Source organism: Limulus polyphemus, unplaced genomic scaffold (genome assembly GCF_000517525.1).
Source record: "Limulus polyphemus unplaced genomic scaffold, Limulus_polyphemus-2.1.2 Scaffold2343, whole genome shotgun sequence".
NCBI lineage: Eukaryota > Metazoa > Arthropoda > Merostomata > Xiphosura > Limulidae > Limulus > Limulus polyphemus.
The window spans coordinates 144,551-159,561 of NW_013667953.1; the positions used below are offsets into that span (position 1 = coordinate 144,551).

Consider the following 15,011-nt stretch of genomic DNA (forward strand, 5'->3'; position numbering starts at 1 on the left):
TAGGGATAAAACATTCCTCTGGAATATTTTAATAAAAACAATTTTCTTGACAGTAAAAATATAATTTCATTATTTTTCAAATTGAAAGAAAATATATTTCAGCAATTTGTGTATGAATGTTCATGTACAATATATTTCATTTGGATTACAATACAAATGATGCAAGTATTAGTTTCAATTAAAAATATTGGAATCATACATTTATTTAAAATGATAAAGTTATATTTTTTAATTGATACTATACATATTTTAACCTACTTGACTTTTTGTGAACAATGCTTAGAAATAATTGATAAGAAAAAAACACTGATCATAAAACTAGAGAGTGTTCTTCTCATCCCATAATTAATAACAATAAGATTACCTTTTGAATCTATAGTTGATTTTAACAGCATGTAGAATTATTTGAATATGCTTGCTCATATGTAATCAAACTTGTAATATCTTTCAAAATGAAAATATAGCCAAGGCCAGAGAAGCTATGGATGCCCCTTACAGTAATCCTAAGTCTTTGACAACTGCAAAGATGAAACACCGAAGATGTATAATGAGATCATCAGCTCTCCACAGTAGATTAAAAGAAATTGAAAATGAAGAATTGAAATTGAAAAATGAAGCAAATTCTTGTAACACAAATAAATGTCTTAATCCTATTGGCACTATCAGTACTGATGATTCTAGTGTATTACCTGACCAGCAAATTAATACTTCTACTTTAGTAACTGAATGCTCTACTAGTGGTAATATAAATGAAAGGGACGAAAAAATGCTTCAAATTTATGCTACATTACCTAAAAGAGGAAGAAGATACAAAAATAACCATGAGGGGTTGGAAGATGCCATGAAGATCAAAAGTGAACAATCAAACAAGGATACACCAGAAGAAAAGGAAACGTTTTTTCATCAACAGTCTTTAAAATCCAGAAGAGAGTTTGCAACAAGGACCAAAAGTTTCAATGAGAAAATGAATCTTGATGATAAAGAAAGATTATCCTTAAGAAGAACAGATGGATCCAAAATGTCTGATGTTTCGAGCTCTTTCAAAGAGAAAAATCTAACTGAAGTGGAAAGAAATGATAATCCTAAAAGTAACCTTCACAGAACATATTCTGTGCCATCTGCAAGCCTGAATAAAGACTCGGAGAAAAGCACCAATACACTAAATCAGACATTTTCTGGGCAGCCAAGTAAGAAACAACATCGAGTTCGGAGAAAGCTTCTTGGTGGTTTCATGAGAAGGAAAAACCGCAGCCTCCCTGACCTGAGAGAGAGCAAAGACCAGGATGAGGTTATATCGAATTCTTATGATGATTCAACCATCTTTGGCACACTGCGATTTACAAAGTTACATCAAGTTAAACCTTCAACATATGATGACTTCTCTACAGGCATGCAAGAACAGAAAAACAAAAATACTAACCATCAAGATAACCAGATGAACAAAAGACCCGTGAAGAATTATACTTCACTAAGGAAAGAATCTCACATAATTGAACCTGATCCTTCGGAGAATAATTTCAAGAAAGAGTCCATGGTAAGAAGTCGTATAGTATCACCAGCCTGGTTATCTCAAAATTTCAGTAATAAAGCAAATGTTAAACTTTCTCCATGGAAATATTCTAACCCATCAAATAAACTAAATATTCAACCTTCTGAACACCCATCTAAAGCTTATATTGATCAGGAAAATATTGGGCAAGAACCTATGTCGTCAGAACAAAACCCAAAGCGAAAGATTCTTGAAAACAATGAGGATAAGAAAGAAGAATATATAACATCCCTTAGTAATGGAATAAAAGAATATTTGAATAAAACACAAGAAGTAGAGACAAGTGATCTACAAGACTTGCCCAAAAGTCATTATATGAAAGAAGCTCAGTGGATGCAGGAACTACAGCAGAAACAACTTCATATGCTACAAAAGAAGAAGCTTCAGGATTCTTGTAGTTCTAACCCAGGTATTCAAACTTTGACTTCAACATTGTTACTTGAGAATATGATGTACAACATTATTTATGTGACAGTTATGATAACTGTAGAATATTAAAGTGTGAATACAGCTTAATTTGAAAATACATTAGTACACTGTCACATTAATATCAGGGTTCCCACACTTGGTTAAAAATAATTTTCCAAGACATTTAATATATTTCTCGTGACATTTTATAGCCTTTTTCATTTTTTAACTGCATACTTTAATTACATTAGTTGTTCATTGAAATGATTAACAGTTGTCTAATTCTTTTTGAATAAGATAAGGCCACAGAAGAATCAACCTATTTCTGCCAGTATTTATCTTGTTCCCGTTTTCCAGGCCTAAATTGAATTTCTGCCCCTCAGTGGCACAGCGGTACGTCTGCAGGCTTGTACCACTAGAAACTGGGTTTCGATACCCTTGGTGGGCAGAGCACATACAGCCCTTTGTGCTTAATTACAAACAACAACTTGAAATTCTTCAGATTTTCCAGTATGCATGGGAACCCTGATCCGAGTTTTCCTTCATTTGTTCTCCAATTACGAATAGGAAAGATTCACATTTCTGATCGTTAGCTAATTTGATTGAATGGTCCATGTATTAATGATTAAACTGATTTTAGTTCTTCTTTTGTATAATAATATATAGTTTCATTGTGTGGGAAGTAAAATGTATTCCTCATTGAGTGATTTACAGACATTATAAACCATTGTGTATTTTTCAATTTTGCTTTTTAGGGGAATCACAGAATACAAGAAACAAGTCTCCACGCACTATTCTATCAGAAACTCCAAAATCCATCAAGGTAAGATATCCAGGTTTTCAAACCCTTATCTTGGATTTTTTCTTTTAATTAAAATATATAAATGACAAGTGTATCATTTTAATGTGTGTTTGGTATTACAGTGGTTTTATTAATGCTAAGGGTGTTCAAGTTACATTTGATAAAAGGAGGAAAAACTTGTATTCTGATATTACTCAACATGTACATGTTTTCCTTCTCTGTTTTCTTTAGCTCTTGGACCTGAAGGGCATCTATGATTTTTAGTATTTTTATCTTTTTTTTTGTAAAAACAACAGGGGGATCCTCAATAGCCACAGCACTTGAAATTCTTTTAGGCAAGATCAGAATAAATTAATCTGCAAGACTTTTTTTTTTCCCCTTTTTATTAGCTATATTTTTGTGTACCAGCAATACCAAGCATGGGCACGAGTACACCCGATTCAATTTTATTACTCGTCAGGATCTCTACCAGCCTACCCTCAAATTATTTTAGTCAGGATTAGAGTAAATTAATCTATGAAACCTTGAACGTGGTTAAATACATCATTTGTATGGGTTTGACCTCTTGAATCCAAAACTGTAATTACATTTCAATTACTTGAAAAAACTCGGAGCCGTTCTACGAGCTGCGGCTAAGAAGAAAAAAGGGGATACTTTTAAGTGATATTTTAAACTATGATAGTAATAAACTGTCAATAAACAATACATGACTCATAACTTATTAACTGTATGTACAAGAAAATATAAATTTAGATATTTTTATTTGGCAGTGTGTCCATCAGAATCCTGAATGGAGTACAAATGTTCACCCATTACTACAGAGATCCAGGACAGGATTTACTACCACTACTGAGAGAGTAAAAGAAAAAGAGCCTCATTTGAATAACCCTCAATCTGTAAAAATCTTAGCCTCAAGAATTGAATCATTTCTCAAGCCTGCATCTGAACATGTATCTAAAGATGAGAATAAAGGCAATTATAAACAAGCACTATCTCATAGGTCTACCCTTCAGATGTCAAGACAAAAAGAACTACAGAACTTGGAGGCTTGTTCGGCAGTTACTGATCTTAAAGTAGTCGATCAACCACCCGATTATGAAACTACTCTTCAGCGCCTTGGATTACTACGAAACAAGTGGCAGTCTTCTGATGAAACACTTTCTCCAATGTGTGTAAGTTATGAAACAGAAAGTGGGAGTAAAGTTCCTGAAGTGAAGAAAATTTCCAGTTCTCACTTATCTGACTTTCTTCCTAGTTACCACAAACAGAACTCAAGTTTACTTGGACATACAAGACAGGAGGCTGGAACACAGCCTATAACTTCTGTGGGAACTCCTCACCAAGCCAGACAGACTGGGAAATGCAAACGTTTGTGTAATCCTATTTCAGAAGGAGTCCCAAATTCATACAGTGTGCCTTCTTTAGTTGATATATCAAAAAAGAAACCCAATACTAAGAAGTGTGTGACATTTTCTGATTGCGTTGTTTTGGTGGAGTGTGATGAAGACCGAGGAAAAGGGATATCTTCAAATACCCAATTCCAGGAAACGGTGGAAAAAAGTTCCGCACAACGACAAGTTTCAGGTGGTGGATTTAGTGATAAAGCAACTCTTAGGATGACTCCACAACAACTAAAACTTAGTTCAAGCAACCAATCATGTTGCAACCTTTGTCACAAAACTATAATAGTTCCACCAACCATTTATTGTGCTAATTGTGCTTGCTACTTAGCTCGATTTAAGTAAAATATATAGAGCACAGATCTCCAAGACATTATTAAGTAAGCTTTCTTTTAAATACGAGAAATTGCTTAAACAAACAGAACCACAGAATGAATGTTAGTCTATTTTCTTCTACTTGGTAATAAAAGTATTCATAAGTGTGGAGGTTCCTTGTCTGTGATAGCTTCTCAAAGATGTGGCTATTCATGAATTGAAATTTTGTCTACAGTATATGCATATATGATTTACAAATCAATAAATAACTACAAAAAAGTATTTGACAACATCACTGAATCCTTTTTGAAAAGCTCTTTATCTGTATAAAATTTTGTACCATAAACTTATTGTGTACATACTAAATTGTTACATCTGTATAATATATATATATATATTTGAAGATCTATATATTTTTATAAATGCATGTATCTATATCATTTTTGTGGTTCTAAACATTCTTTATATACTGCAAGCATATTTTAAGGTATTGGTGCATATAACTTTACTGTGATTTTATCTGAAATTGCAACGAGTGGTTAACTAGCAAATTATATTTGTATTGAAATTGATCTCAATTCATTCTACATGAACGCTTTTTGATCTTTGAATATTTTTTGTATGCCATTTTTCATTCTAAAAAGTGCCATAGAGAAAAAACTGTATTATGAACAAAAAAAACTTGAAAGTGCAAAAGAAAAATGTCAGTGATTGTTTTTTGTATTTGTACAAATGTAAATTTTAAGGTTCATTTTTTTCAACCCTTGGTTTAATAAAAAACACCCAATAAAATTTATTAGATAAAGAAAAAAAATGAAGCTTTTTTTTTTTTACATTTCTTAACTATTGCAACATGAACTGACAGAAGAGGAGTACATGTTGATAAAAAAATTACAGAATATTCAACTAATTTGAAGTGAAAGAAGATTTCCAAATTACCGTTTCACAAATTCAGAACTCTGCATTAAATATTACTCATTACAATGTTTATGGCTAGAAACAGTATGAAGCTTGTTATAGTGAAAACTGCACGAACTAGGAACACGGGTAATAGTTGATTGAATAGCGTTAACTTTAAAAATTACAGCTATCTACCTTAGAAAGTAATACTTAGATCAATTGTTTGGTACTGTGATAAAAGTTAAAATATTTTTTCTATTTTTGAGAGAAATTTGGTGAACAAAACCACACGAAAAAACTATTTTTTTTTATAATGCCTTAATGAATGTCATGACTGAAAGACTCAAAGTCACACAAATATATATGTATATTTTTATATAACTTACAAATACCTGTTCATGGATATTTTTAACCACTGCTTTTCAAACTTTCAATAATTATCATGGATAAAAATATATGTGCACAGTGCTGAATCTCCCCCAAACTTGTTTCTTTCGTACATGTTTAGTCTCAAAGAATTACAAACACACACACACACACATATATATGTATATATATATCACTTAAGTTTTATCTTTCGCTTTACATTTTTAACCTCAAAGATTTATACCAATGTTACAATTACAACATTTTCAAAACATGTCTTTAATCAGATTTATTGATACTCTTCTTTAGACATCCATTTACAACTACAAGAATGTTACTTAAAATAACTTTTGAGATTTTTGCCAACAACCACAAAAGTTAATCTAATTATGTATATATATATATATATATATATAGATAATTCTTTACTAATAGAAACAAATGTTACTCTTCTGCTATTTCATAGTAAACTAAATTTTATTTCAAACATAGGAGCTAACAGGTTAAAATAATACCAAAACTGCATGTTAACCTGCTATAGATCTTTAAATTTATGTTAAATAATATATATATAAAAACTACAGCCAGCAAAACATATTGCCTTATGTACAAAAAAAAATAAAATAAAGATGAATTAATATAAAAACAGTGTATTGAAATATTAAAACATAAAAGCATTTTCATTAGCCAATTGTATCCTGGGCATAGCTACTAATGTTACATGCCACCACCCATGATTTTGAACTGATGACCAAAGGAAGGCAGCCAATCAGTAGCACTCTACCATGCTCTGGGATTGACTGTCACCCTTATAATACTCCCACAGTTTAAAGTGCAGAGAATAATTTGTGGGATCTCATGGATTCAAACCAAGTTTGCCAGCTCTGCAATCCATGGCCAACCCATTAACCATATCGAGAGCAATTAGAAAAATTTTAACTGAACACTTATCTACATGCAAACTATTGTAACTCTTATTATTAATAATAATAAAAAAAAGGTAGGGGGGGGTATAAGATGTAGCTGTTTGAAATAGTTAAATAATACTGGGTTACCCAAGAAGGATACAAACCAGTAATTTACGCACCTTACCCTTGAGTTTCTAAACATACAGGTAAAATATTTGGTTGCACTTTGAATTTTAAAAGCAAGCAGCATTTATTATCTTTATGTCTTAGATATCAAATGCTTTGTAAGTACACGCACAAACATTTATGTAAGAGAACACCAATCATTACTTTTAACTATTCTTAATCTATGCTGTCCCACATCTGGGTAAATACATAGTGGTATTCAGAGACATAAAACAATCTGTGTGAAAACAGAATCAGGAAATGATTTCTAAACATACTAACAAAACTTTGACAGTAGCTAAATGTACCATTACTATAACTATTTTTCCTAATATTTGTTAAATTTCAACAAATCTCGATTATCTTTCTTCTCAAATAAACCTTAATGATTTTTCTTCATTCATTTATACTCAAGATCTGAGCGAGTTTCTTAAAACTAGGTGTTAAACACTCTGCTAGAAGCTGATGTTAACCACTGTGACATAACTGGTGGGTGATAATACGGTGTAAAAACATTTCCATCTGAATGACTGCAAGTTTGCCTCGCCACACCCTTAATACCAGTCGTTTTATTATTTACATCTATCGTGTTTTCTGTAAAGGAAATTCCAGCATTATTTTGGGAAAGCCATTCTGTGTTATTTAAGCTCTGGAGGCATTCTGGAAGAATCAGCTTGGATGTATTCTTGACATAATCATTTGTAAGCCACTTCTGAACATTATCTTGCATGACTGTCACCACTGGCAGTAACCAGTTTTGCTGCTTGTTGTTAAGTGGCTGTGAAGAGTCAGTGGTATACACATTATCTTTGATAACTTCATTAATATGATCCTGAAGGTGGATTTTATTCATTTTGTTGCTATCATCTTTCAATACTTGCTCCCTTACAGCACTAACAAGACAGTTCTCTTCACAAACACAACTATTAAATGTTTGGCATTTTTCATTGGCTTTGCAGACCTCTGCTACGGAAGTAACGTTGGAATAGATCTCACCTCCTCGCAGCCACCTGCTTGAAACTTGAGGATTTATTGGTCTATCAAATCCTATGGCATTATTTGGAAGACAAGACAGGAGGTCTAGGTTTTCTATCTCTACATTGGTAGGTGAAAGACAGTTGCAAGACATGTGATCGTCCTGTAAAAAAAAAAACAACTTAAGTTGGTAAAGCTATTTAAACCTATATATCACTATGTTTTTATGTTTCATCTAAAATATGGTTTTATATTTCATATTTATATCAATAGAGAGATCTGTTTCATTACCTTAAATGATAGGTTCTTCCCCAATTCTTGAGTACTTGTTTGGCTGTCTGGTTGAGAAACCAGTTCTATAGAGTCTGAGGATGTTACTAAAGACTGTTTTTCTTCTGTCACCATAACAAATTCTTCTGAGTCAGACACTGGATCAGTGAGAGTCATGGTCTGTAGCCATTGCTGGACAAGAGATTTGGTTCTTTCTTGTGGAATAGTGGACTGAATAGAAACACAAGTTGTATGTTAAGTGTGGAAAACCATTTCCTTATGTTTCCAGTTTTCAACTGACTTAACAAAGAATGCACACTTTTACCTTCTGTTTTCTAATTTTACAATCAAAACTTCATTTTGTTTATAGAAAATATGAGCAAAAAACCTAAAACCATTCTTACAAAGTACACAAAGAATTTATCATAAACCAGTGTCTTATCACGTAAGAAAACTGACATTAATCAGCTCAAAATATAATGTTATGATCCTTTTTCAACTATTTAGCTGTTTGCTTAAAACATTATTTCATTTTCTTTTTAGGTACTACAACAGAACCAAAATAAATACCACTAGGAAGCATGGTATAGTTTAAAACATTTTGTGTATTTGTGTATGAATATCTATATCAAAAAAGTAAAAAAAAAAGCTGATACATAGAACATGTGATATCAATAAAGTAAGGGATGTTGCAAAATAAATCACACTTTTCCCCCGGGAGCATAACAAAGTAAAATAAGATTTTAATTCAATCAAAAAAGTAATTCCAAGTATCAATATCACTTGATTGGGCCACCATTATTCTCATGCATGAGTTTTAATTGATTTGCAAAAGCTTTCAGCAATGCAACAAACATGTCTGGTTTTGAGACTGTCTCTGTGAGCACATCAGTGAGAACACGAATCAAGGTTTCACATTTGCATCTCTCGCATTCAGGCAAAGTTTCCAATATTTCTTCTGCGCATTGTTGAACGAAAGCATTGTTGTTCCAAATTTGGAAAAACAGAAACAGGATAACATTTAAATTTGGTAAAAAAAACTTGAGATAATACTATATGACATCTTTGCAGAAATTAAAATGATTCATATGGTGGAAACCAAAATATCATAACAAACATTAAAACCACAGTAATATCAATAAATTTTCAATTACAACCATGAAAAATACTAAATAATTAACAACTTAATAAGTATACAAAATATCATAATATTTTAATTAATAAGTTGTTGATAGAGACAGCAGTTTGGAAACAAATATTCATACTGAGAAACAACAAATAAGTTAACTTAAAGCACATGTGTGTGATGAGAGTCACACTTTTTTGTTTTCCCTTTTCAGTGCTTCTTATCTAGCCAGATCTAGTCATAATTAAACTGGAATCCAGTTTAGGTAAATAGGTTAATGACTTAACCGTACTACATATTGTTGGATTACTATTAGTCTATGTTTCATAACTTCTGAGAAACAGTTAAATGAGCAAATTATTCAACAATCACTTTTTTTTTTTTGGAAATATACAATAATGAATATTCACTTGTTGTAACTTTTGTGTGAAAGCAATCTTACCCTAAGTAATGTTGGTTACATTTGTAGTTTGTAATAAGCAAGCAATATACGAAGTTAAAGCTGCACTATTATTTAGACATACAAGGTAAACGCAAACAACAAGCATCACTGTATCTAGCTATGTAACCAAGAGCCACTGGGCCATACCTTCATATTCGTAAAAGCAGAGAACATACTGTCACATGCAGTCATGCCAACAAAAGTAGTATTAGCTAATATTTCGATTACATGTATAGTTGGAATGATTAAAAAGAGTAACAATCAGAAACACTAATTTTGATACTTTTTCTGACATTAATGAATATTTCCCATAAAATTAATTGATTTTACAAATACTAATAGGTAAATGATTACAAAGAGTCAGCTCTATTCGAAACTACTTTAAACTGTTTATCAATTTCCTTGACTACTGTTCTAACGGAGTTATACCAGACAAAGCACTTATAGCTTTACATAAATATGTTTTAAAACAGTCTAGAAATAAGAATCGCTAATGGTTGGATGTCTGTGAAAGAACAGGAACGAGAAGTGGTCCAAACCCAACTGGGATACAAGTTGCGATGTTTAATTTCTCCTTTTAGACTTCACCGTTTCAAATGTTTGACTTTTATCCCCTAATTTTTTAAATAGGTGGTAAGTGAAGCAAAATGACAAGTTCAAGCCCTTTCAGGGTAAAGAATTTCTAATTTGGAAAAGTAAAGTTTTTCCTGTATCTTTGACACCTTAATTTTTTAACTTTCTTTCTTTCTTTTTCATAATGGATCTTTTTCCATTATTGTGATATACAGGTGTATTTAAAGCTGTTAGTCACTAGGTTAATTTTCTGTTATTCTGCACTTTTCAGAAGACAAGGAGAATTCTTAATATGTTAGTGGGGAAACACACATGCACACTTGCATGCACACTAACACACACAGTTTTAAGTGATTTCTTGAGACGGATTACTAATATCACAAGAAGCCGAGATTCTCTATAGGCCTAACTCATAAATCTAAAATATTTTAAAACAAGCTGGAGTACCCATCCCCTGAATGGAAATTATGTAAATTCATGATTAATGAAAGGTTATCTTAGGTCATAAAAAGTTGCTTCCCTTATATGATATTGTAAAAAATGCAAAAACATCCATAAAAACTGCAAAACACAAAATGTAATGTTGAAGCTGTTTGCAAGTTTTTATGAATGATGCACTGTAGTAAAAGCTTTGCAGAAAGTTTGTACTTCAGCTACTATCTCACACATTTTACCACAGACATGTGTTACATCCTTATAAGTTGCCTAATTATACTTATATTATGACAGAATTTTATACAAGTCATACCTTATAGTGGTGAGTGCCTAATAGTGATTTGCAGTTGACATTTCTGCATATTTTACTACAGGCCAAGTTTTCTGGACAAATCTCGGTCATTTCTATTTTGCCAAAACTGAGAATACACGATTTTAGAGTTTCATCGTCAAATTGTAGTTCAGTTTTTTGAGGAGGTTGTAATTCTGGACTGAAAAAACAAACAAACAAAAAATCATTAGGTATATAAAGGGGAGAATAAGTACTTAGATACACACAGTCTACATAGATTCAAAAGGAAGATGACGAAATAATGAAGAAGATGGTAATATTTCTCTTCCAGTCATGCTTTACAACCTTTGATTTATAACAAACTCGCTCTAGAGAATTGGTACCGTCAAAATAACAAATTAAATACTTTTAAGCCTGGACAGGTCATGTGGTCTAAAGTTATGAAATCTGATCAACTTTTTTCTCAAAAACTATTTGTGACAGTGATTTGTGTGACTTCATTTTATTGGAACAGTACAAGGATTACAAAAAAATTCGGTGTAATAACCAGTGTCTATGGTTCTCGCCAAGAAATGTTACAGGAAGGCAATATTCTTCATTTGCTACAAATAAAACCACACCTAATTTATCTCTTCTATTCCAATTGCAGACAGCCCATAGAATTCATACAGTGTGAAAATGTAAATGGATTACACAAGGAACTAATGAAAAGAGAAGACTATCGGATGGAAATGTCTAGTTATAATTCATCATAATGACTGTGATAAAGATGAAAGTAATGTTTCTAAAGGTTGCCAATTTATAAATAATCAATAATTTTCTCATTCACTTACATGTTAGTCATAAAATTGTGGCTTTAAATGTAGAAAAAACCATGGCTAAAGCAGAGGATTGTTTATTAAACAAAATGTCTCGGAAGTTTATATGCTACCTTGCTAGGGCTATAAGTTAATATACTTACAATTTAATTGAGCATAAATATAGGTGTCATTAAGTTTAATAAGCAATGTAGACCAGCTAATATTTGCTATTTGTCATCACTTGTTTTCAGCATGTATAATGAAGCTGTAATATCAAAAGTTGAGTTTTGTTTAAACAAATCATGAACAAAATTAATTTTAGGTAATCCTCTGAATTAATTTATAGGCAAAAATATTCTCAAAGCAAGTAATTTTTTAAAACTTTGACTAGTAATGATGATTATATTAACTTCTGGATTAGTACTTATATGGAAAAAGTTATATTTATACAATCAATTCTAATTATCTAACCCTGATAGGAAAGTAGTGAAGTCTTATTTGGAGGACTCTCATCCCCCCCTTCCCTTTCCTGCTTAAATACTTGTATAACAGATATTTTGAAAACTTGTTTGTTCTACTTTCAGTTAAGCCCTGTTGTGGTAATCAAGCATGGTGATATTTTCTAAAAGTTGAGATTAAACAACTGCATCTCACGACAAAGTTTTGGAATTTTCACAATTATTTGTTTACTCAAAGCGCATAACTGGAGTTAAGTTATAACATTTTAAACCAGTGTAAAATGTTATCTACGAGTGGAGATATGAACAAAGATAGACTTAATGGTGCTGCAGTGGTTGTTCACCATATCCAAACTTAGTATCTTCTTGGAACCATAATTCTATCAATAATTAAATGTTATAACTAAAGTCTGCATATAAATCCAGTGGTTTACATGACATATGTGAACAAGTAATTCACGAAAATTCCCACACTGGTTAGATTCAGTTGTTTAACTTCGTGTTTCAGAAAACAGCAAGAACCACAACAAGGCTTATTTGGAAGTAGATAAGTTAAGCTTTCAAATAGTCTATGCTGTACAAGTATGAAAGGGGTTTCATGTGAATTAAATCCAAAAAATTTGGACGAGCTCAGTTTTCCTACACTTGAGTGAAAAACAAAATGATATATGATGTAGCACACACACTAGTTCTGGGTGACAGCATAAATCTGAATATATGTATAGTTATAATGTTGTCAATAAATTATGATTAAAAGTGATATGTTAAGTATGGATACTTACATTCCATACTCTTCTCTGTCCAGAAATTTGTCAACTGATCCTCTGTCAAGAGCTTTTATCTTGTACTTCAACTCACCCACTACATGATACAATGTTGACAGGTTCTTTAAAAGCTGATTTTGCTGGCTGTATGTTACAGCATCTATCTCTTGCATAAGCTCCGCCTCTCTCTGTCTCATAAGGAAGTACTGTTCACTGATTTTTTCTTTTATGGTTACTTTCATCTGTTGAGAAAAGCATGTAGAAACTGACTTATAAAGGCTTAGAAATTTGTTACTGGGCTATAAAAGGGATAAAACAAAAATCAACATTTGCTCATATTTATAAGAAAGTCAAAGATATAAGTTTGCATCAGGTAGAAAATATTAAAAGTTTCAAACCTTCTACAATTTGTCTCAAAAGGTTTTGGAGGCATTTGTGATATTTTGTTAATTGATTACCTATGAGCATCGATTAAATTGATTAGTGACACATAACCTAATCAATTAATCAAAATTATGATTAAACTGTTCATTACGAATAGAAATTTATCTGGCCAAGCCTGTCATTTGTTTTAACATTACATTTGTCCTGTTGTTTGTAAGAGTTAATGTCAGTTCAGCATTGTACGCATACATATATATGGATTTTTTTTGCATTGTCACCTAGAAATAAGTGAGATTTAGCTGTTCCATTTCAGCAGAGCCCAAAAAACGTTTTGATTAACATGACAATTCACAGTATTCTTGGTATTTTTAAATACATGATGTGATTTGTACTTTCTGTAAATAAGAATCCCAATTCTGACCAATCAAAAAATCAGAAGGAAACACAAGATCGGTACGACATCATCCAATGTGCAGCTATAAATAAAGGCAAGAAAAGGCAACTAATGTAAAGCAAGTGCTATCCCATCATCATTGTATATTTGTTGGATGTCCCTTTACGAGTACTATTTATGCAAAACTGAAGTAACCGAGGGAATTTTTTCACCCTGAGACATGAAGAAAACAGATTGGCATAACTGTACGAATGAGCATATATGGGAAAGATTTGCCCGAAAAATGTACTGCCTCTCTTGGAAAGATTTGCCCGAAAATTGTACTGACTCTCTTGTAGATGTTTCTATACTTTTGAAAAGATTTCAATAAACATTTTGGATCCCATTAATAAACGTAATAAACATTACGAATTCTTAACAAAACCTCCGAAGTAGTAATAAGAAAGATGTTTTAATTTGAATGTAAAATGAAATTCAGAAGATGTAAAAACATGCAAAGAACCACAACGTCACGTCTACGACGTACCTCTACTACCCTGAATTTTCTTTGTAATAAATACCCAACTTCATATTTTTGTGTGGAAAATAAACTGTATTTTATTGTCATTTGAACAAAGAACAAATTCAATTATTAAATATGTTAATCCTTTCTACCATTTTAAAGTGATTTTGCCAGTTTTATAAACAATATTTAGAGTTTGGGATTTCTTCTTAATGAATGGAATAATTATAATATTAATGATAGTTAACAAAGTAAACATTACTTGTCAAAACAGCTCTTTTATCATGTATCCAAAGAAATTTATTAGAATAATTTAAAACTAATTAATACATTTCAAATGGAAAATTCAGGGTTTATTAAAATATTGAGTTGTACTTATTAGCTGTCATATAACCTTTTATTAAGTCCTTTTGCTTCAAAATTTAAAAGTATAAATTTTACTTTAATGAAATTGATATTGGTTAGTCAGATGGATGAAAATGGATATTGATTATAAGCAAGTATAGGGTTATGCACTATATAAATTTAAAACTGGGCAATTAAATTGATTAATTTATTAGCTACAAGCATCAATTAAATTGATCAATGTCACATAAAATAATCAATTAATCAAAATTATGATTAAATTGATTATCTACGAGCATCAATTAAATTGATTAATGTCACATAAAATAATCAACTAATCAAAATTATGAATAAATTGATTATCTACGAGCATCAATTAAATTGATTAATGTCACATAAAATAATCAACTAATCAAAATTATGAATAAATTGATTATC

At 31.4% G+C, this 15,011-nt stretch overlaps 2 protein-coding genes across 7 annotated transcripts in view; one reads left to right on the forward strand and one right to left on the reverse strand.

The window, feature by feature from the left end:
• Positions 1-5,918, forward strand: part of LOC106466682 — a 42,194-nt gene extending 36,276 nt beyond the window's left edge. Inside the window, exons 15-17 of the mRNA XM_013926977.2 lie at positions 465-1,958; positions 2,713-2,780; positions 3,530-5,918. Of these exons, the coding sequence (XP_013782431.2) occupies positions 465-1,958; positions 2,713-2,780; positions 3,530-4,504 (2,537 nt within the window). The 3' untranslated portion in view covers positions 4,505-5,918. The remainder of the gene's footprint in view (positions 1-464; positions 1,959-2,712; positions 2,781-3,529) is intronic.
• A 96-nt stretch (positions 5,919-6,014) lies between these two features.
• The window catches only part of LOC106466685, a 14,123-nt gene continuing 5,126 nt past the window's right edge, over positions 6,015-15,011 (reverse strand). For all 6 annotated transcript variants that reach the window (XM_013926980.2, XM_022394751.1, XM_022394748.1 and 3 more), the window contains 4 exons: positions 12,967-13,190; positions 10,948-11,125; positions 8,080-8,289; positions 6,015-7,951 (listed from right to left, as the gene is read on the reverse strand). In XM_013926980.2, the coding sequence (XP_013782434.1) occupies positions 7,250-7,951; positions 8,080-8,289; positions 10,948-11,125; positions 12,967-13,190 (1,314 nt within the window). In that variant the 3' untranslated portion in view covers positions 6,015-7,249. The remainder of the gene's footprint in view (positions 7,952-8,079; positions 8,290-10,947; positions 11,126-12,966; positions 13,191-15,011) is intronic.